Source organism: Myripristis murdjan, chromosome 19 (genome assembly GCF_902150065.1).
Source record: "Myripristis murdjan chromosome 19, fMyrMur1.1, whole genome shotgun sequence".
Lineage (NCBI taxonomy): Eukaryota > Metazoa > Chordata > Actinopteri > Holocentriformes > Holocentridae > Myripristis > Myripristis murdjan.
Genome location: NC_043998.1, coordinates 23,873,173 through 23,894,324, shown reverse-complemented (window position 1 = coordinate 23,894,324; position 21,152 = coordinate 23,873,173). Strand labels below are relative to the sequence as shown.

General features: G+C 42.0%; 1 protein-coding gene across 2 annotated transcripts; it reads right to left on the bottom strand.

The window, feature by feature from the left end:
* Positions 1–520: 520 nt before the first annotated feature.
* On the bottom strand, positions 521–19,808 carry vps35l (VPS35 endosomal protein sorting factor like). 2 transcript variants are annotated; one of them, XM_030077321.1, is made up of 30 exons: positions 19,705–19,808; positions 18,927–19,026; positions 17,789–17,971; positions 16,846–16,965; positions 16,679–16,703; positions 16,281–16,360; positions 15,958–16,086; positions 14,427–14,511; positions 14,282–14,338; positions 13,695–13,791; positions 13,252–13,299; positions 12,261–12,354; positions 11,451–11,651; positions 10,539–10,585; positions 9,685–9,796; positions 8,912–9,028; positions 8,623–8,676; positions 8,209–8,289; positions 8,038–8,100; positions 7,761–7,846; positions 6,935–7,015; positions 6,401–6,464; positions 5,299–5,397; positions 4,748–4,825; positions 4,131–4,245; positions 3,888–4,027; positions 3,587–3,752; positions 3,180–3,298; positions 1,749–1,898; positions 521–1,343 (listed from the first exon to the last, which is right to left on the bottom strand). In XM_030077321.1, the coding sequence occupies exons 1-30, from the start codon at positions 19,719–19,721 to the stop codon at positions 1,245–1,247; spliced, it is 2,907 nt and encodes a 968-aa protein (XP_029933181.1). In that variant the 5' UTR covers positions 19,722–19,808; the 3' UTR covers positions 521–1,244. The 2 variants fall into 2 exon arrangements, with proteins under 2 accessions (XP_029933181.1, XP_029933182.1); XM_030077322.1 differs by having other exon boundaries at positions 1,749–1,895.
* Positions 19,809–21,152: the final 1,344 nt, after the last annotated feature.

Here is a 21,152-nt window from a genome sequence, read left to right as displayed (position 1 = left end):
TTAAGAGTTCAGGAAAACGCCGCCGCTCAGTTTCACATAATGAAACTGTCTCGATGGTGAGCTCTGTCAAACAATCACTTGATTCATGATTTTAGGTTTTACTGGAATTTCATTTTCTCTGATCCTGAGAATCCAAACACAACAGGAGGAAGGACAGTAAGTTGAATTAAAGCGTGTTGATTTTTGAAAGCAAAAAGTCAGTTTTGGTCCAATTTGCCTTGAATGATCTGAAGGTGTGTGTGTGTGTGTGTGTGTGTGAATTATTATGAACCTACAAATACTATCTAGAAATGTAAAAATGTATAAACAGTGAAAAGTGTAAAAGCATGAAGACTGAACACATTTTGGTTTTTTATTTCTACAGAGGGTCAGATTTACAAAAAAAAAAAAAAAAAAAAACACAATGCAGAATGAGAGTTGGTTCCTGGGTGTGCAAACACGAGCTGGACAGTTATAATACAATCATTAAATCATCAGATATCACATGAAATAAACCAAACGCGTCTCAAACAGAAGACACGGCCGGGTTTTCTGCTCAACATGAACGAAACAGGCGGGTAACAGATTTCTTTTTTTTTTTAATGATTTAAATCTGTTTTCAGTGATTTAAGTTTTTCTTTCCTCCTCAAGCCATCTCACACCAGCTCCGTATGCCATTTTATTAAATCTGACTTTCTCCTGGGATGTGGTGCAGGCTGCCATCCGGAGAACCTGCAGGGACTTTATTTATTCACTTTGTAATAAAATGAGTTCTCGTTTTTGTAGTGAAGTGCTCATTTAAAGGCAACACTGTTTCCCAGAGTTTCCCCATTTATAATTTAGTACGTACTGTGTTTTATTATTATGGAGCTGTTAACACTGAAATAACACGTGAAGGTTCAGTGTCCCGTGACGTTTCAGGGTCTGGTTCACCCAAAACCTCTCAGGAATGAAAACAGTCGAGTTTACAGTTCAAAAAGTCGTGCAAATCAAACCGCAGTGAGCCTGAAGTAGCCGGTGAGAAGAAAACTGTGGAGGAAACACGGAGCGCTCGTCGTGTTTTGGCATGAAAATGGTCCAAATTTGAAGTGGCGGATTTTCCTGATGCGCTGTGAACACATCACATCGGAGACGCTCTCGTCCTGCTAGAAGCTCATCAGTCGAAGCCGAGCGTCCACATTCAGTGTGAATCTGAAGCCTGGTGTGTGTGTATGTGTGTGTGTGTGTGTGTGTGTGTGTGTGTGTGTGTGTGTGTGTGTGTGTGCTCAGGTGCGGGACTGCAGCGCCAGCCTCTGGACGGTGTCGGAGAGGTGAGCCATGTCGGGCTGCTGGGCCTGGTGCTTCATGAACTCCAGGGTGCGAACCTGCAGAGACGCACAGAGACGACGATGCGTTCAGGGTCGACGCGTTCACAGCGGCTCGTTTTCAGCGGTGCGGCGTTTCCTGCTTCAGACTGAAATCACTCTGATCACCTGGACGCTAAAGATTCGTGTTTACAAGCCACAAAGCATTTAGTCAGAATACAACTGTGCAAAGAGGCACCTAATCTGATGGAAATATAAATATAATCTAAATATAATCCAGGTTAAGTCATGTTGGTCAGTGGTGGCGCCCCCATGAGGTCGTCCATCAGACTGTGAAAATGAAACCTGGCTGCTGGTTTGGACTTTTGCAGCAGCTTTTTCATTTTGCTTGATGTGCTATGTGCTGTTTTCCAGACACGCAGGGTGTGTGTGTGTGTGTGTGTGTGTGTGTGTGTGTGGACTCACAGAGGCCCGCGTGTCGCAGTGTCCGTGCTTGTGGCTCAGGTTCCACAGGTTGACGGCCAGCTGGTTGAGCTTGTTGTTCCTCAGGTCGCCGTGAGCGAGCAGGCAGCCGAACAGAGAGAAGGCCAGAGCCGCCTGCCGCCGCACGCTCTGCTGCACGCACACACACACACACACACACACACACACACACACACACACACGACAGACATGTTAACCCTTTGAAACCCGAGCAAACCGGCCTGATGATGAGCAACTTTGCAAGAAATGACCCAAAAAATCTGCAAGAAATTAAAGGTAAAGGTTTCCAGAAAATGACCTGAAAAATAGAGAAAAAAATAAGCCAATAAAATGACCTGAAATCAAGCAAAAAAAAGAGAGAGAAAATTATTAGAAAAAAAAAAAAAAAAATTTAAAATCCAGAAAATGAAATTTATAATAATTATAATTCTATACTTGCACTTATGCTACAGGGAAAAATAATCTTATGTGTGTATTTATTTATTTATTTATTGCTTCATTTCAAGTCATTTGCTGGGTTTACTGGCTTGAAAGCTGTTTCGGCTTTTTTTTTCTCTTATTTTTTGGATCATTTTCTTGTAACTCTTGACTGATTCTGCGTTCACTGCTTGTTAAGTCTTTTCTACATGTTTTTGGACAGAAATCAAATCAACCAGCTGAGAGTTCAGAGGGTTAAAAAAAAAAAAACAGCATTTTGGATCAGAATTACAGGAAAATGTGAGGATTATAAAGCAGCAGCCCCGCCCCCCCCCTGCAGACCACAGCCTCTGAAACATCCGACGACATATTTTCTCCCCGACTTTTCCATGATTTTCCGTGATTTTAAAATATTGAGTTTCCATGCTCTGTTTTCTGCTGAGCAAAATTTAAACACGCTTCAGATTCAGAGGCCTTTTTGCTCTTTGACAAAAAAGGTCAGTGATGTTTGGTTAATCATCTTTAGTTACTTATTTTTTTTTAAACTGAGGCTGAAACAAAACTCCATGATATTCCATGACTTGACGTCCCGTGTCTGGAAGGGATTTTTTAATTTTCCATAATCCGTGGAAATCCTGTAAATTTATGTCTATTTATCGTTTGTCTTCCAGGTTCGATGTTGAGACAAAGCCGCACGTTCCCAGCGGCACCTGAACGCAGCAGAAAGAGCTGCAAGAGTTTTGATCATCTGGAAATCAAAGATGAACACCAAAATAAACTAATCCTAATCCAAAATTCTAGCTAATCCAAACCTAACAAGCCCACCAGATTTCAACCAAAGTGCACTTTATTTTATTTTATTTTTAATGATATCTTACTTATTGACAGATGAAAATAGTCAAATTTGGGACATAAAGATAATTGGTGCCGTCCTGCAGGTTGAACCGAGCTGAGTGTGTGTGTGTGTGTGTGTGTGTGTGTGTGTGTGCCCCTCACCTCGTCGCGGCCCAGAGCCTTCAGGTGGTCCAGCACCTGTCCGATCAGGGTCTCACACAGCTTGTTGATCTCAGACAGGAACTTGGGGTCTCCTCCGTACAGAGTCTCGTTGGAGTCGACTGGGAAACAAGAGGGAAAAACTCATTTAGTTATTTATTTATTTATTCATGGGACGAGTATTGTCACACACACACACACACACACACACACACACATACAGTTTTTCCAGTTCCCTCTGGTGTCACTAGTAAAATCCATTTTTCAACCATTTTCAGAAAACTCACCTGAGTCTGAGTCTAAAAATGAACTCAATTTCTGCAAATTTACAAATCAATAATCAATTGTCAGGTGTGTGTGTGTACCTTGTGGGATGGAGTACAGGTGTGTGTGTGTGTGTGTGTGTGCACCTCGGGGGATGCAGTACAGGTAGGCCTCCTGGCTCATGGCGGCCAGCAGCGGCAGGGCGTTGATGTAAACTCGGAGTTTGGCGTCTCCGTTGTCCTCCCAGGTGTAGTCCTGCACCATGTTGAGCAGGCCGCGCACCAGGTAGAGCACGCCATGCTCCGGGTGGTCCTGCACGCACACACACACACACACACACACACACACACACACACACACACAGAGACAGTCATTCAATACACTATAATCATTCTTTACACTATATGGACAGGAGCACTGAGCCTGAATCAGGATGGATGCTGTTACCGGGACGACGAGCAGCGTGGACAGGAAGTTGCTGATGAAGTCGAGCAGGAAGCCCTCGGAGGGGCGGAGCTTCCCCTCCACGCTGATGGAGCGAGGAACCTCAGGCAGGAGGCTGACCGCCGCCTTCAGGAAGGCGTCCGCTGCAGGACAGAGGGAGCGTCACAGCCCAGGGACGACAGGACGACAGGTGTGTGTGTGTGTGTGTGTGTGTGTGTGTGAGTGTGTGAGTGTGTGTGCTCTCACCCTGCGACAGACACTGGTTGGCCAGCGCCACCTGACCGGACAGCAGGTAGAGGCTGAGGCGGCAGAAAATACTGCTGAGAGACGGGATGGTGATGAAACTGTAGGCAGCACACGCCTGGAGAGAGAGACAGGGAGAGAGAGAGAGAGAGAGAGAGAGAGACAGGCAGAGAGAGAGAGAGAGAGAGAGAGAGAGAGACAGGGAGAGAGAAAGAGAGAGGGAGAGTGAGAGGGGGAGAGAGAGAGGCGACAACTCCGTTCACTCCAACGGTTCAGTTTTTTCACAGCAATGGCGGTGTAAGGAGACCCTCTCTCTACAGGCACTCTAGTTCGGGCTTAAAGGGTTTTTAACCGCCAAGATTATTCGGTTAAAGTTCAAACGGTCAACAACCAGTCAAACGGCCACCGGTTAGCATCCCTAATTAGTTTGCCCACTTATGACCAAACAAAATGTTTATGTTTATGTTTCTATATGACAGAGTTTGTATATGTGGTGGCGACCGGCCTGAGAAGACTGTTGTTTTTGTTGTTTTTGTGCGTGTGTGTTGGTGAGCCTGCGTGTGATTGGTCGACTCACCCTGACATGTGTCGGCGAGCCTGCGTGTGATTGGTCGACTCACCCTGACGAAGGCGGCTGTTTTGCGGGAGTGACTTCCTCTCATCACCCTCCTGGTCTCCATCGCCAGCTGGTTCACCGTCTGCACACACACACAATGAAAACTGAACTCCTGACCTCCGTTTGGACATTTGGACAAACTTTTGATATTAAATAAAGTAAAAAAAAAAAAAAAATAACAGCTAGACTCAGAACACAAGGAGCTGTAAGGAGGAATGTGGATCAACATGTGCCTCAAGGTCACAAACACCAAATATCCCATGCACCACATTTTGGACTTTTTTTCAACTCTTTTGTCCGAGTCCAGATACCGACAGGCTTTATGCACATTTTTTTTCCACCTGATTGCAGAGAAAATCAAGTCTCTCCTGCAGAGGAATGAACATTTTAATATGCAGGCTCTTATTGTGAAAGGCCACCGGCAGATGCACAAAGTTTTTCAAAATGTTCACGTTCGCTGGGAAAAATAAGAAAAGGACTTCAACTTAAACCTTCAGTCACTCATCCACACACACACTCACTCACACACACACACACACACACGGGGGTACTGACGTGGATGAGCTGCACCAGCACCGGCTCCAGGTTACAGAACGTGGCTCGAGCCTCGACACAGAAACTCAACTGCTGCTCAAAGTCCCGACCGAAAGACACCTGAGAGACAGACAGGCAGGGAGAGACAGACAGGGAGAGAGACAGGCAGGCAGGGAGAGACAGACAGACAGGGAGAGAGACAGGGAGGGAGAGACAGACAGACAGGGAGAGAGAGAGGGAGAGAGACAGGGAGAGAGAGACAGAGAAACAGACAGGGAGACAGGCAGGGAGGGAGAGACAGACAGACAGGGAGACAGGCAGGGAGGGAGAGACAGACAGGGAGAGAGACAGGGAGGGAGAGACAGACAGGGAGACAGGCAGGGAGGGAGAGACAGACAGACAGGGAGAGAGAGAGGGAGAGAGACAAGGAAACAGTGAGACAGGGAGAGAGACAGGACAGGTATAGCGAGACAGAGAGACAGACAGGGAGACAGTGAGGTATAGACAGGGAGACAGGCAGGGAGGGAGAGACAGGGAGAGAGAGAGACAGACAGAGAAACAGACAGGGGGACAGACAGGGAGAAAGAGACAGACAGGCAGACAGACAGAGAGACAGGGAGAAAGACAGACAAAGATATAGACAGACAGTCAGACAAAGAGAGACAGACAGGGAGGCAAACAGAGACAAACGGGAGAGACAGACAGACAGAGAGATAGACAGAGAGAGAAAGAGATAGAGAGACAGACAGAGACAGACAGACAGACAGACAGACAGACAAAGAGACAGAGAGACAGACAGAGAGAGAAAGAGATAGAGAGACAGACAGGGAGAGAGACGGGGAGAGAGAGAGAGAGATGGACAGGTATAGTGAGACAGAGAGACAGACAGGGAGACAGACAGAGATATAGACAGGGAGACAGGCAGGGAGGGAGAGACAGGGGGACAGACAGTTAGACAGACAGAGAGAGAGACAGACAGACAGACAGTTGTTTGTCAGTGACTCGTCAGTGTCTCCTCGCGGAGCTGAAACATTGATCAGGTTTGATCGATCAGCCGATGAACAGAGACTGAAATTCGTCTCTGATAATCGATCAGCTGATCAATACTGTGATGTCGTGTTACCATGCGGATGAAGCCGTTGATGAGCAGAGCCAGAGATCGCTTCTCGTCCTCCAGAGTGAGAGCGCTGCAGGAGCACAGAGAGCACAGCGGTCACACACACACACACACACACACACACACACACACACACACACACACACACACACACACACACACACACACACACTCTCAGCCAAACCAGTGCTCCCACTTTACACCAGTCTGGGAGAACACGCTCACCACAGTGTTAAAATATATAAAACTATCAAAACAGCACTTCACCTTCTAAATATTTTTACTGCATCACAGATACGACACACAGCTATTTATTTATTTATTTATTTATTTAATTAATTAAAAAGGAAACAAAGAGACAAACACAGCAGATCATCGCCTTCAAAATCAACTTTCTGTGTTTTTTTTTTAATCACAATCTGCAATAAAATCCAGTATCATCCCATCCACAGTCGTCAGTGTGATATAATGTGTATATTTACTTGTTACCTCTCTCCCTCTCTCACACACACACACAGACACACACACACACACACGTACTTGACGGAGTCGTGCATGGTCTTGCAGATGTGCAGCATGGCGTTGAGGATGACGGGGTCTCTGGTCGGCTCCAGCTGGTGTCTGCAGGACGAAACACAGACCAGTGTGACGGGTGACGTCTGTTTTTACGCTCTTTTCATCTGACAAGAGCTCCAAGACAACATCTGAATTTGTTTCCGCTGCATAAAGTTAAATAAATAACTAAGTGTGCAAATGCAAAGGGCCACAGCTGTGCCGATTTCACCCATTTTCACTTTGAATCCAGGACGTCTGCCCCCTGCAGGAAGGAGGATCCCGGAGAAACACCTCTTACTTGATGTTTTTTTTTTTTTTTTTGTTCAAAATTTTATTTTCATTTTCAATTTGAATAACAAAGGGAGCATGAGCGAATAATACAGAGGCACAGGGAGATAAAATAAACAACAAACAAGAAAAAAAAATTAATAATAATAATAATTAATTTTAAAAAAGCAAGGGCATTGAGAAACAATTTAAGAACACAAGGTAGAGAATTAGGAATAAAGATAATCCATAATTAATAGGGGTGGTTAAAAAAAAAATAAAAATGAAAGGGACACAAAAATAGTGCTTCCTTTCCATTTATTCAGATGATTATCAGTTTATAATTGGGAATCATTCCGGATCAAAAATCAATTTTAAATCAAATTGAACGCCCAATAATCGGAATTCAGTCATGAGAGTCCCACACCCCATAAAATATGAAACATGAAATATGGATGAAGAAAAAGATGACGTTATTGTAAAACCAGTTGATTGTTTGAATACTCCTAATGGCATTAGACCCGTTCAGAGAAACGCCTCTTACTTGATGAAGACCTCCATGATGGACCTGCACACCTCCACCCTAACGCTGTCCTTCTGGAACATGTCGAGGAACGGCAGGAAACGCTCCTGAAGCGGGACAGGAAGTAAACAAACAACAAGCTCTCCTGGTGAGAAGGCGCTTGGAAAAAATCACACTTTAATCTTTTCACAAACATTAAATCCTTTTCCTTGGGTTTCCTCTCACTGCCTGTAGGGGGCGCCAATGTGCAAAGTCGCCTGGCGTGGCTTTGAAGGTTCACAGCGTTTCTGAAACTCACCATGGAGAAGAGGACCGAGAAGTCGTGGAAGTAGGTGAGGATTTTCCTGATCACCGACTGCAGCTGGAAACGATAAAACACACACACACACACACACACACACACACACACACACACAGTCAGGACAGAGACCGTCTTCACCTTCGTCCCCTCAGCCAATCAGCTGCTTACCTGCGGATAGGCGTCTTCGAACGCCCGGTCAGGCGTCATGTGCTTGATGATGTCAGCCAGAACCGTGTTGACCTCACGTTTCTGAGAGAGGGAGAGAGAGAGAGAGAGAGAGAGAGAGAGAGAGAGAGAGAGAGAGAGAGAGAGAGAGAGAGAGAGAGAGAGTTGGAAAGATTTAAAGGTATACTCCAACGTTTTGAGCAACTGTCCCAGTCTCAGTCTTGAATCCTATTTTCTCATCTGTACGTCCAGTGGTTCAGTTCATATGGGTGGCATTTTGTGTTAGCTTAGCATAAAGACTTGAAATCTATGGGAGTCGTTAGCCTGGCTCCGTCAAAGTGAAGAACTAGTAATAACAGTGCACCTTTCCCAATAAGAAAAAGAGCCCAGAACCGACAGCTGATTTGTTTTACGTACTGTGAAGTGTCGACAGGTGAACTCTACCCAGATCTCTGCACAGTTGATGTAATCCTGAAACCAGAAACCATTGGTTATAATTGGCAACACTTTCATTTTCACATAAATAAAAAGTCTGCTCTCCATCATCAACTCATCTCCAGTCACCAGTGATCCAGCCAATATCCAGTGAAATAAACATATGAATAAGAGCTGGGCAGTCAGCACGAGCAGCAATAGCCACCGTGAGGCAGGCTCAACTGTCTCCGGCTCTGAGGTGAATATGTGAACTCCTTTCTCTTCTTCTTACCTGCGGGCTGCGGACTTTAGTGATGACCTTCCAGGCTTCGTTCAGGATCGGCAGTCTCTCTGCTTCGGGAGGGTCGGCACAAGCCAGACTGCGACCCAGAGAGCCGAACAGAAGGTGCTGGAAACAGGAAAACACTTTTACATTTCAGACATTTAAGTGCAACAGAATGAGTTTCAGATCCGAGATCACCAACATTCAAGCTTTCTTGGACTTGGACCATTTCAAATTTCTTTCCAAACTTCTTGTCCGTCTCTTTTTTATAAACTTCCAGACTTTGCAGGGGATTTTTCCCATCAAAGCTGACACTAAATATCAGATTTCATTTGTTTTAATTGATAACCACATCACTCGACAGGCACAGAATTCACCAAGGCCTCGTCTGTCATCTTCATAAGTGTGTAAAGACAGAAATTTTAGACAACTAAGTTCAGCCAGATCAAACATTTTCTTAAAAAAGTAACTATTTAGAGGGTCAGATCTTAGAAAATTCAAAATTTCCAAAGTTAATAAACACAAGTTTGAAAAAATACTTGTTTTGGTTTGTCATCATTTCTTGAGAAATCAAGAAAATTATTTTCTACATTTTTCAGACTTTCCAGATCAGTTCAAAAACCCTGAGCTTTACAAGAAACCATCAGGAGCATTTGTAAGGATCTGATTACTAATAATTTTTCATTTATGCATCAGTTGGAGTCATTTGGAGTCACACTTTCATCTGGACTCAAACTCTTTGCAGATGATGCACTACTGAGGAAGACGCTGCGTCCTCTGACCTTGGGGAAGCCGGCCTCGTCGCAGTCTTTGATCATGGTGATGAAGTCGGTGGCTCTGGCCGCCACGAACTCGGCCCTGAACGCCCACATGACCGAATTCAGCAGCAAGGCACTGTGGGTAAACAGGGACATGGAGGGTTTTCATTTCCAGTCTCGTTTTCCTGCCTCTTCCCTCTGTGTTGTCCGAGAAAACACTAAAACACTGAGCTGCACAAACTATCTTAATGATGCACTGATGAGACTTTTTAAAACTAATATTACTGTTTGTCTGGCAGCATATCAACCACAACTGGAACTTTAATGAAGTTTGTCTGGATGCTTCAAGGTCACGCAATTTTATTTTTAACCAAATTTCTTTTACAGTTCAAAAGAGACTTGATTTGATTGATGAAATTAAACAAATGACTGTTTTTTTTTCCATCAAGAAACTGCTATCCCACTCTGTTGTCTGTTTGAGATGTAGCAGGGAAAAAAAAAACTATGACTATAATTAACCCTGTTTGGTCTGTTTATTTATATAGCACAATGAAATACAACAAAATCTTACCCAAGGTGCTACACAACATCAGACAATTAAAAAAAAAAAAAAAAATAGAACAAAATAAAACAACTTTAAAAAAAAGATCAAACCACTGAAGTAACGTTTAAAAAAAATCAGCCATAAAATAAAAATGGGCCATTAGAGCAAAATTAAGCTGTAATTGTATCTAAACCAGAAAAGTCAGTGAGAAAAAATTTAAGTCTGATTTAAACTCAATCAAGAGAATATTTCAAAATAAGAGCATGCATTTTCTGACTGCTTTAACCTGAATAAACCCATAATTAAGAGTCACTGTCATGTGAAAAAGTCTTACTTGTTCCCCAGTTTTTTGCATCGCTCCATCATCTCCGTCAGCAGAGGCTGGAGAAGAAACACACACACACACACACACACACACACACACACACACACAAACTTAAAAACAGTAAGATAAGAATCCTACATCCTGTGTGTGTATGCCTTGTTATTAGAGTTCAACCCAAATACCCAAATATTTTCCTTCACAACTGTATTTTTGTCAGCGTGGAAAAACCTCTTCAACAATATTTTATACCATCATGTCACTAAAACTCTCTGAAACCCAGCGTAATGAAAATAATACAACACATTTTTGCATACTTGTACAGAACTGAGTCATAAATAGTTTTATATTTTTAATTAGTTTCTATTTTTATGCTGTTCTTAAGTTAATTTAACTGCTTGTTTCAGTTTAGCTATTACTATTTCAAAATGTTTAGTTTCACTTTAGTTTTTATTCATTTCAATATTAGTTTTAGGTTGTTTTTTTTTTTTTTAATATAATAGGGGGTTATTTGTCAGAATAGATGTTGTGGGGACAAATTTGACCAAACTGACAAAACTAAAGACATTTTCTGCATATTTTTTATTTTAATTTAGTGAGTTTTGTGAGTGCACAATATTGTTTCAGTTAGTTTTTGTATTTTCCTAAAGACTCATTCTTATTTTTATTTTGGTTAACTAAAAATTTTTTTCACACCTAGTTTAGTTTTAAGCTCAGTTTTTAGTGAAGTATAATAACCTCGGTACAGAATCCCATCAAAATAGCATTAATAAATTCTTCAATACATAAATATGAGACCGACTCTTGACAAAAGGAAGATATCAGCTCTTTAATATCAACCAGCTGATGTGTGAGTGTGTGTGAGTGTGTGTGAGTGTGTGTGAGTGTGTGTGTGTGTGTGTGTGTGTGTGTGTGTGTACATGCCTCTGGAGCCCTGTAGGCGATACACTGCAGGATCCAGTTGATGGCAGGTGAGTAGAGCGTGAGGTACTCGGGGATCTCGACGCGCTGCAGCACCAGCTGGTTCTGCACGCTGTCGCCCTGAATCTGCCGGAACGTCCCCAGCAGGTCGAAGAAGTTCCTGTTCAGGCTGTCCTTCAGGTGGGGCGCCACCTCCATCCCCACCTGGGAAACACCAGCATGAACACACACAGGTTTTCCAACGGTTTCACGCTCTGAACCCCCGAAGCCGTGGCTCCAGCAACACTGATCTGACCTTAAAATATGTCATTTCAATAATTATAATGGTAAGAGTCTTGTCATTTCTTTTCTAATTTGCCTATTGCCCTTTTTCTCATGTTTTTCTCAAGTTTGCAGGTTTCAAAGTGTTAAGTCATACTTGAACACTAAAAAACCAGAAAGATGAAAATTTTTAAATGCTCCCTTATACATTTTCTGTATTCAAACAATTTATAGTAAATTAAACTACAGTGAAAATGAACTATTCCTCATTTTGCTGAGGACCGCCCTGGAGGCCCATCAAGGACCCCTGGAGGGCCCCGGACCCCATTTTGAAAACCAGTAACAACATAAAAATGAATGGATGCCGATGAGGAAACGGGTTCCCTGAAGCAGCAAAAGCAAAACAACATAGCATGGAGAAAAAAAAACACAAGACAAAGGGAATATCACCACAAAACTCAACATTAGAGAGAGATAAAAACAGAGAGTAAACGAGTGGAGCGATATAAACAACACGCAGCAGACTGTTTTATCAGAGGAGGAGCGCCTCACCCTGCAGAGATAAGCTCTGGCGTAGGCGGCAACCAGAGGGTCTCCGATCCCCCTGATCATCGCCGTCAGCCGGGGGAGAGTCTCCTGAATACCACTGTGGAGAGAGAGAGAGAGAGAGAGAGGGAGAGAGAGAGAGAGAGAGAGAGAGAGAGAGAGAGAGAGAGAGGAGGGCAAAAGGACTTTATTATCTCACCTTAAAATGTAAATAAGAGAGATTTCTGCTGTCTGACACAACAAAACATATATAATGTATAATAATAATATATATAATAAATACGTATAATTTACAAGGTGCTGATGATTCTATCCTTTAAAGGAAAACAACAACATTTTGGGCAAAAACCCCCTTTGCAGACGTCCTCAGACTGAGACCAGATGTTAGACACCATTTTCTCCTCTGTACGTCCAGTGGTTCAGTTCATATGGATAGCATTTTGTGTTAGCTTAGCATAAAGACTTGAAGTCTATGGGAGTTGTTAGCTTACCTGCTTCAAAGTGGAAAAAATAAACCTTACAGCAGATTTGAAATAAGACTGCTTCAAGGTGTAAGGTTTATTTTTTTTCATTTTGAAGCAGGTAAGCTAACAACTCCCATAGACTTCAAGTCTTTATGCTAAGCTAACACAAAATGCCGGACCACTGGACGTACAGAGGAGAAAATGGTGTCCAACATCTGGTCTCAGTCTGGGTTAAACTTTGCACCAGTCAGTTTGTAGTTCCTTCAATATCTCTGCCTTGAAAGTCACACTGTTGTAAAACTCTGACCTGCACATTTGATGGTTACTAGTCCGGCCATCAGCAGCATCAAAAAAGAAAAGGAAACTCATGTAGTGCATCAATAACTGGTGAACATTACCGCTGCAGCTGTTTTGCCAAACAGGAACATAATTCTGGTGTAGACTGTCAGCTGTCTGATAACAACCTGACAGGATAATCTTTTCATGATTTGATGATTTGTGCTCAGTGTTTGTTTTCTCAGGGAAAAACTCACGACTTGTTCAGGAAGCGGTTGCACTTGAGGATGGCGGCTTCAACGTATCTGGAGCACGGAGGTCAAGGTCACGTTCAAAGGGTGCAGAAACTGACTCAGTCAAACTCTGAGAAAAAAAACGAGTCCCGTTCAAGACCCAAACAGGCAAAATGCATCTTTCTGATGTAAAAAAAAAGTAAAGCTAAAGACTTTTCTTAAAGTGTCTAATGAATGGATAGTTTAGAGACCATTTCATGAAATTTATGCCGGGGAAATCCGTTAAATTGTGGCCCCGGGGAGAAAATCAACCCCACACCAATGAAGTGACCCATTTTTTTTTAATCATTTTTAGAAAATGAGTCATCATCCAGTTGAACGGGAGCCAGAAAAGTCCAAGTCAAAAGCTTCAGGAAACTGTCAGCGCTACAGGGAGTCTGATGTCGGTGTTTGAGTTTGCAGGATACAGCCTGGGGATGAGCTCTCGGATGGAGGCGATCTTGAAGAACCAGTTGAGGCAGGTTTCCTTCGCCGTGTCGTTCACGTCGTCAGCGGAGAACGACTCTGAGGAGAGGAGGAGGAGGAGGAGGAGGAGGAGGAGAGTCAACAGATGAGATGAAACACAAAGAAAAAAACATGAAGGTGAATCTAGACTTCCTCCTGAGAGAAGCCTGCGAGATAAAAGAAGATGAAGACGAACAGCAACAAGGCAGGAAACAACTTGTGGGCTTCCATCAGCCACGGGGACTGGGAAATCGCAAAATTCACCTTTTCAAGCGGCAAAATCGACTTTCTTACTTCTTTCTTCTTTCCTAACCTTAACCACGTAGTTTTGATGTGTAAATCTAACCAAACTGCCACCGCTGTTAAGCATCTTTAATCTGTTTACTATGACTGAACAATACATGAAGGTAATATGCAAATCAGTTAACAAATCAGGTCAAATCCATACACTTGATGCATTAATTATTTTTTTTTTACGTGTCGCTGTAACTGGAGCCTGTCCGGGTCCTTAGCTCGCGGTGTGAGCAGCGATGTGTTCATGAGGCCGTACCTGGTAAGGGTCTCGGGTCCGAGCACATGGTCCAGATCCTCTCGTACACCAGCCGGCCTGCCAGAGAGCAAAGCCCGCGGTCAGAAAAACGTTCAAACACAGCATCGGCTCGGGTTTCTGCATGAAGCGAGATCGCTCTACGCACCGAACGTGTCGAGGATGTCTGTGATCAGGACGAACTTGCTGGGGTAGAACTGGATGACCGAGGTGTCGGACAGCAGCTTGGAGCACTGAGAGCCGACAGAGACAGACCAGAGTCAACATGACGTTCATACAGCAAAAAATTTGTTTTTTCAGGTTTTAGGGTGTTTTTTTGTGTGTATATATGCTTTAATTTTGTTATGTTTCATTTGTCTTTTTGTGTCCTAGTGAAGTTTGGAAGTCAACTCCTGTCGTTTTTTTAATGTGTCATAGAAATTAATCTCACTTGACTTGTAAGCAGTGTTGGGACCAATTGCTCACAAAACTAATAAGTTAAAATTACTAATTACTTCTGTAAAAAAGTAATTTTGATTACTACTCAATTACTGCTGTAGAAGAGTAATTCAGTTACTCTTCTGCAGCACTCAGTTATTGTCAGCAACGGTAACGGCGTTACAACGGGGGAAACAGTAATTTCTTTGATTACTCGTTACTGATAAAAGTAACGCCGTTTCTTTGTAACGCCGTTACTCCCATCACTGCTTGTAAGTGCAGAGGTTAAAGAGGCTGCTATCTCAGGTTGCCGGTTTGAATCCCCAACCAGCTGGGCAACGAAAGGGAATGAAAAAAACCCAGTAAGCCTGATGAAGCAGCACTGCTGAAGCAATTAGTCCATTACTAAACTGCTTGATCAGAATAAAAATGATTAATTAATGATTGATTAATTAATCATTTTAATAATTTAAAAGCACCAAATATTTGCTGATTACAGTTTCACTGTTATTAAGATGCTGAGATGGTCGTCCTTTTCTCCGTTCGTATGTTTATGAAATTAATTATTTTGGGTTTTTTTTGTTCTGCTGGTCAGACTAAGGAAGACATCTGAAGACGTCACTTTACATTCGGATCACTTTCCGTCAGATTTCGGTTTATTTTTGATGCTTTACAGATTTATTAAAACCAACTGTTGCTGCTAAAGCGTTTGCTTAGTGTTCAGCATTAAGACGCGTCATCAGCACAGCAGTCCTCTTTATGTGTAAAAGATTTGGTTTTAAAAATCAGGGCTTCAATGATCAATCGATCAACTAAAATAAAAAAAATTAGTATAGAGAGTTCCAGTAGTTACAGAGCTACAAAACCAGCACGTCACATCCGTTGTGTGTGTGTGTGTGTGTGTGTGTGTGTGTGTGTGTTACGACCATTTAAATTGAGAAACTGAGGATTGCAGGTGCAGCTGCTACCTGCACAGCTGTACTGAATCTGCAATCAATCCCCCCACCCCCCACCCTCTCTCATCTTTGTTGAGTTTTGTTGTCACGTTCATTTTTTCATTTTTATTTTTCTCTTTTGGAAGGAGTTATTTTTAGAAGCCTGTCTGAGGTGTTTTTGTTTCCCTCTTACTCAGCTTGATTTTCTTCTTCCTCTTTTTTCCATCTTCATCACTCACACACACACACACACACACACACACACACACACACGCGCACACACACACACACACACACACACACACACACGCAGGCGTCCCTCAGTACCTGGATGACGATCTTCAGGGCTTTGACCTTCTGGTCGGAGGCCCAGGCCTCCTTCAGTGACTGGTTCAGCTCCTCGATGCGGTTTGCATAATCCTGCTGGGAGAGGTTCAGCAGCTCTCTCTGGGAGCCCTGCACACACACACACACACACACACACACACACACACACACACACACACACAGAGGAAAAAAAAGTTACTCTGTGGCTATTCATCCAACACACCTCCATTCACTTCCACACACTCACCACTTAATCAATCAATTAATCAACTAATTCTTTCACCACTACACACACACACACACACACACACACACACACTTGCCTCCTCCAGGTCGTCCAGCTCCTCCAGGCGTGTGCGAACTTTCTCTGAAACAGCCGAGGATCCTGGGCTCGGAGCTTTTCCTGCAGCAGAGACACACAAACATTCACAACACACACATACACAACCCAACACACACTTCAAAACATTAAATGAAAAATAATGAAAAAAAAAAATCTATAAAATAAAGGCATAAAATAAAATAAAATAAAATGAAATAAAGAAATGTAAAAAATTATGAAATAAAATTAAAGTGTAAAAAATTGTAAAATAATTTAAAATATAAAGTAAATCTAAATAAAATTAACGTGTGTAACAAAGTAAAATGAAATTAAAAAAAAAAAAAAACATATCTGGAATAAGGACAATAAAAAGTGTAAATGAGGTTTATTTTGCCTCACCTTTATCTGAGCCCATGAAGAGATTCTGTCGTGGAAAAAGAAAACAGGGATTTAGTTTCCGTCTGATCAAACAGGACAGAATATTTAAACTCAGACTTAAACTCACTTTCAGATTAAAGAAATTATTTATCAAATTATTTATCAAGATCCTGAAGCATCAGACTCACAATGGAGAGCTTCTCGGTGGTGGTGAACCGGGCCAGGATCTCTCCTCTCTTTGCCGACCACGGCTCAAAGTCCGACCCCACCGCCTCCTCCTCCCTCTCCCTCCTCTTCCTCCCCAAGTCCTGCACACACAAGCTCACGGCTCAGCTGTTTTCTCTCTGTGTGTTAACACTGTCACTGATGGGGTTTTTTGTTATATTTGTTTAGTTAGTTACTTCAAAAATGTCCTGGAAATATTCATGAGACCCTGGAGAATCCAAAAGTTTGACTGATATTACATTTTCAAATGTTTTCCTGAGCTCAATTTGCACTTTTTCCGCTGCTGTCGCTCCGTTTCAGCGCCTGCTTTGACACCTGGCGGTCGTTTTTTTTTTTTTTTTTTTTTCCACATTTGTGCATTTTTAGCACGCTCTTTTTTTAACACATAAACAACAGGTACAATACAGCATGTTACTGAAGACATTTGGCCTCTTTGTCCAATTTGAATTATTCTAAGGTGAAAAATCCTGGAAAATGACTCCCTTAACAGACTGCTGATAGCTGATATTTTGTATCAGTTCATATTCAAATACCTTTACAGTTGAATATTACTGTATTAATAAACCTCCAGAAAACTACTGCTGGTAGAAAATCTCTTTTTACTGAAATGCTTGAATTAAAATAATAATAATAATAAAGAGAATATTGGAAACGCATGATAGAAAATTGTGAAATGCTATCAAATAAATGCTGTGTCAAGATTATTTACTGACCATTTTCATGACAAAAAAAATAAAAGAATTCAGTGTTTAGCCCCCACAACTTTGTTCCTCAGGGGAAAATTATTTAGTAATTAAATAAAAGTAAATAATTGCATTTCCTTCTGTCACTTTCCTTCATTTCCATCCAGAGACACTTTCTGTGTTTCTCATTTTTAATAAAAGCTCGGTGTCGGTGTGAACTCACCCCTGCGGAGGCGCTGTGCGGCAGGCCGGGCGTCTCGCCGGCCGAGGCCGCGGCGAACATGGACAGGGGGTCGGTCCCGTCCAGCATGGAGCTGAGGGGGTCCGGGGCCGCCGAGGACGAAGACGAGGAGGAGGAGGAGGTGCTGCCTTTACGGGCCCCACGCCGAGACTTGGTGTCGGTCACCTGGAGGAGGAAACGGTGACAACAGTGATGTCAGTGGGAACTTTATTTTGAAATTCTAGAGGAGATCCCAAACATGAGCGGCTGGATTCCAGGGAAATGTGAATAAAATGAAGCACGAGACATGTAGATCCTTTCTATCTGATGTGATTCTGAATCTCGGCTTTGAATATTTCCCTCAGTGTCGGAGTGATGGAGCTTGGACGAGACTCTGTGCTGCAACGTGGAAAATAAAGTGTTTTTTTCAACTCTGAGGCTGCTTAAGGGGAAATTTAAAGGAGGTCTGATGCCGCTCTAAAAGTCTGGCTGTTGCTTGTTGCTTTCAAGTAAAAACCTCGTACCTCCAACATGTTTGACTTTAACGACAGAAAGAAAAGAAAAGCAATTAAAAGGCCGGCTTGATTTCAACTTGACCGCCACAACCTTCAGATAGATTTTCCATTTATACCTCAAGTCTTTCATAACCATCTAGTCAAAAACAAAAAAACAAAAAAAGGAAGTCATTCAGCTTTAAAACCACCTCTCTCCTCATCATATGAAAGAACAAGAAAACATAAAATAACTTTCAGTTCCTCCCAAAAATGGCAAGAGTCTCTCTCTCCCTCTGCTGTTGCACTGAATCTAACTATAACTACAGACACACACACACACACACACACACACACACACACACAGATTTAAAAATATATTCAGATCAACAATCAGGCAGTTATTCAGTCGGTCATTTACTTTTTTTATAATTCATTTTAGTCATTTGTCGAGTAAAACTAAAAAGGACCAATAGATGAATCGACGATGAGAATAATTCCTAGTTGGAGCCTGAAGAATCAACAAACAAACGAAGAATCGATAAGAGAGGAGGAGGAAGACGAGGAGGCTGAGAGGCAGGAGGAGGAGGGGAGGTGATGATGATGATGATGATGATGCAGATGGAGGATGAAGGTCAGACGCTGTGTACCGTGATGGGCTTCAGAGGATGGTAGTCTCCAAAGTCCACCGGCGTCGCCTCCAGACGGCATCGCTGCAGCTCCGCCTCGTACCGCCGCCCGCGAGAATGCCTGGTTTTACACACACACACACACACACACACACACACACACACACACACACACACACACACACAGGAGTGAAGTATCTGCTGCGGTTCTCACACTAGGGGCGCAAAACCGAACCGTGAAAACATCGAACCGTCCGATACACAATCATTTCGTTGCACGTTTAGTTTTAGTGAATCGTTGCCGTACACGGTGTGTGTTTTTCTGAGTGTGTTTGCAGTGCATGATGGGAGCGAGCTGCACATGCTAATGACTAACTGAATTAGAAACAGTAAATTAAATTAGCTGCATTTGATCTGATAAGTGAGTCACATGAACCCTATAGAAAAGCCTCACTGACATTTAATAACAGGCTTTACTTAAAATAAAAATAATAATAATAATAATAATAAAAATAAAAATGAAGGACGCAGTTCACTTTATAAGCTAACAGCTGGCGGTAATCTCTGAGAATGATAATGTTAATTTCCATAAGAAAACAGAGTAGAGAGAATAAAAACAAGTTCACATTTCCTTCAGGACGGTGTGTGTGTGTGTGTGTGTGTGTGTGTCAGCGTGTCACACACATTATCACTAAAGCAGCTTCTTCAAATGTCTACAACAGCCGCCGAGACGAGATTTAAGGCATTTATGATGAAGACAAACAGTTTTATTTTTTAGGAGAAGAAATTATCATCTTACCACTGCACCGCCGCCATGTTTCTGCTGTCATGTGACGTCCCGCTGCTTCCTGCTTACGCCCGGCTTTGACAAAACGCGATTTTTCCACAAAAGTCGTCGTTTTTGTTGATTGTTGATTGTTGCTGTTATGAGGAATAATAGTTTAAATTTGTTAAAAGTGTTTATTTCGTTATTTTTTCACTGACAGCCGCGTGAGTAAGGACATTTTACGGAATTTTGCAGCAACATAAAAACTTCATTTCCCAGAGAAGACCGCGCCTCCCGTACAAAGCTGCAATAGCGAGGAGGAGTGTGTTATGTAAAGAGGTCTCACTCTGGTTCCAGGTGCCAAAACAAAATTGTTGACCGGAGTTTGGGGCAGAGGATGTGACACTGAAAAAAAAAAAAAAAAATCACTCATCTATAATACTTACTGACTCACTTACTTATTCACTTACTTACTTATTTATTTATATGTGTACTTGTTTATTTATTATGTCTTTATTATTTTTGTTTGTTTATAATATTTCTGTTCTTGTTTCATCCATTTAAGTATCATCAACTGCAGAAAAGATGCAAAAGTTTATATGCCTACTTTTAATCAGAAGAGAAAAAAAGTTGTTTGTCAACTTTATTAAAACACGCAGGTCTAATATTGACAGTCAAGTGGAGTGAGAATATTTTAGTAGAATTTAATGGAATAAATGTGTTGATATGAATGCTTTACCTCTCAACATTTGGCTTTTATGACCCAAAAAGTAGGTCAATCAAGGTGTTTTTCCTCTGTATTGTAAAAGAGATACAATACGAGCCACTTTTGCAGACATCGTCTGTGTGACCAAATTAATCATGAACCATGATTCCATGGGATCAAATCAAGTCGGACAGTCGCCGAATCCCAGTACCGGGTGTCGGGTTCTGCCACTTGGTTTTCCTGGTTCCATGGTGTCAAGCTTACCCTGTGCCATACCATCTACTATCTGCATTTTTCATTTTTCATACTTATTATTTTCATCAGTATATCTTACATTTCTTACATTTCAACACTTAAAACATCTTATATTCTCAGGCCACTTTATTGTATATACTCAGCCCTTATTGTATTTAGTGTATATATTTCACATTTTTAGTCTCTATTGTATATACTTTTAATTTCAATTTTTTTAATTTTATTTTTATTTTATTTTGTGTTTTTATTGATGCTGCTGCTGTAACGTGTGAATTTCCCAGTCTGGGATTAATAAAGTATACCTATCTATCTACCTATCTATCTATCTATCTAATCAAAATAATAGCTAACATAAGCTTGCATTCATTTTTAAGACAACACTTCTAAAGATAAACTAGCTTTGTTTCAGCCACTGATTTATACTGAACTTTATTTTATTTTATTTTGTTTTATTTTATTTTAGTCATAGATCATAGAGTCTGCTCTGCGATGGAGGTGCCAAATCAAGAGCGCATGCGTG

What these genes read in the sequence shown, in the direction of transcription:
- vps35l (XM_030077321.1), bottom strand. An exon ending in AGACATCCTCGACACGTTCG is followed by an intron (nt 14,339 to 14,426) that starts GTGCGTAGAGCG and finishes GCTCTCTGGCAG; the next exon opens with GCCGGCTGGTGTACGAGAGG. An exon ending in AGGCTCTGGGCCGCGACGAG is followed by an intron (nt 1,899 to 3,179) that starts GTGAGGGGCACA and finishes GTGTGCGTGCAG; the next exon opens with CAGAGCGTGCGGCGGCAGGC.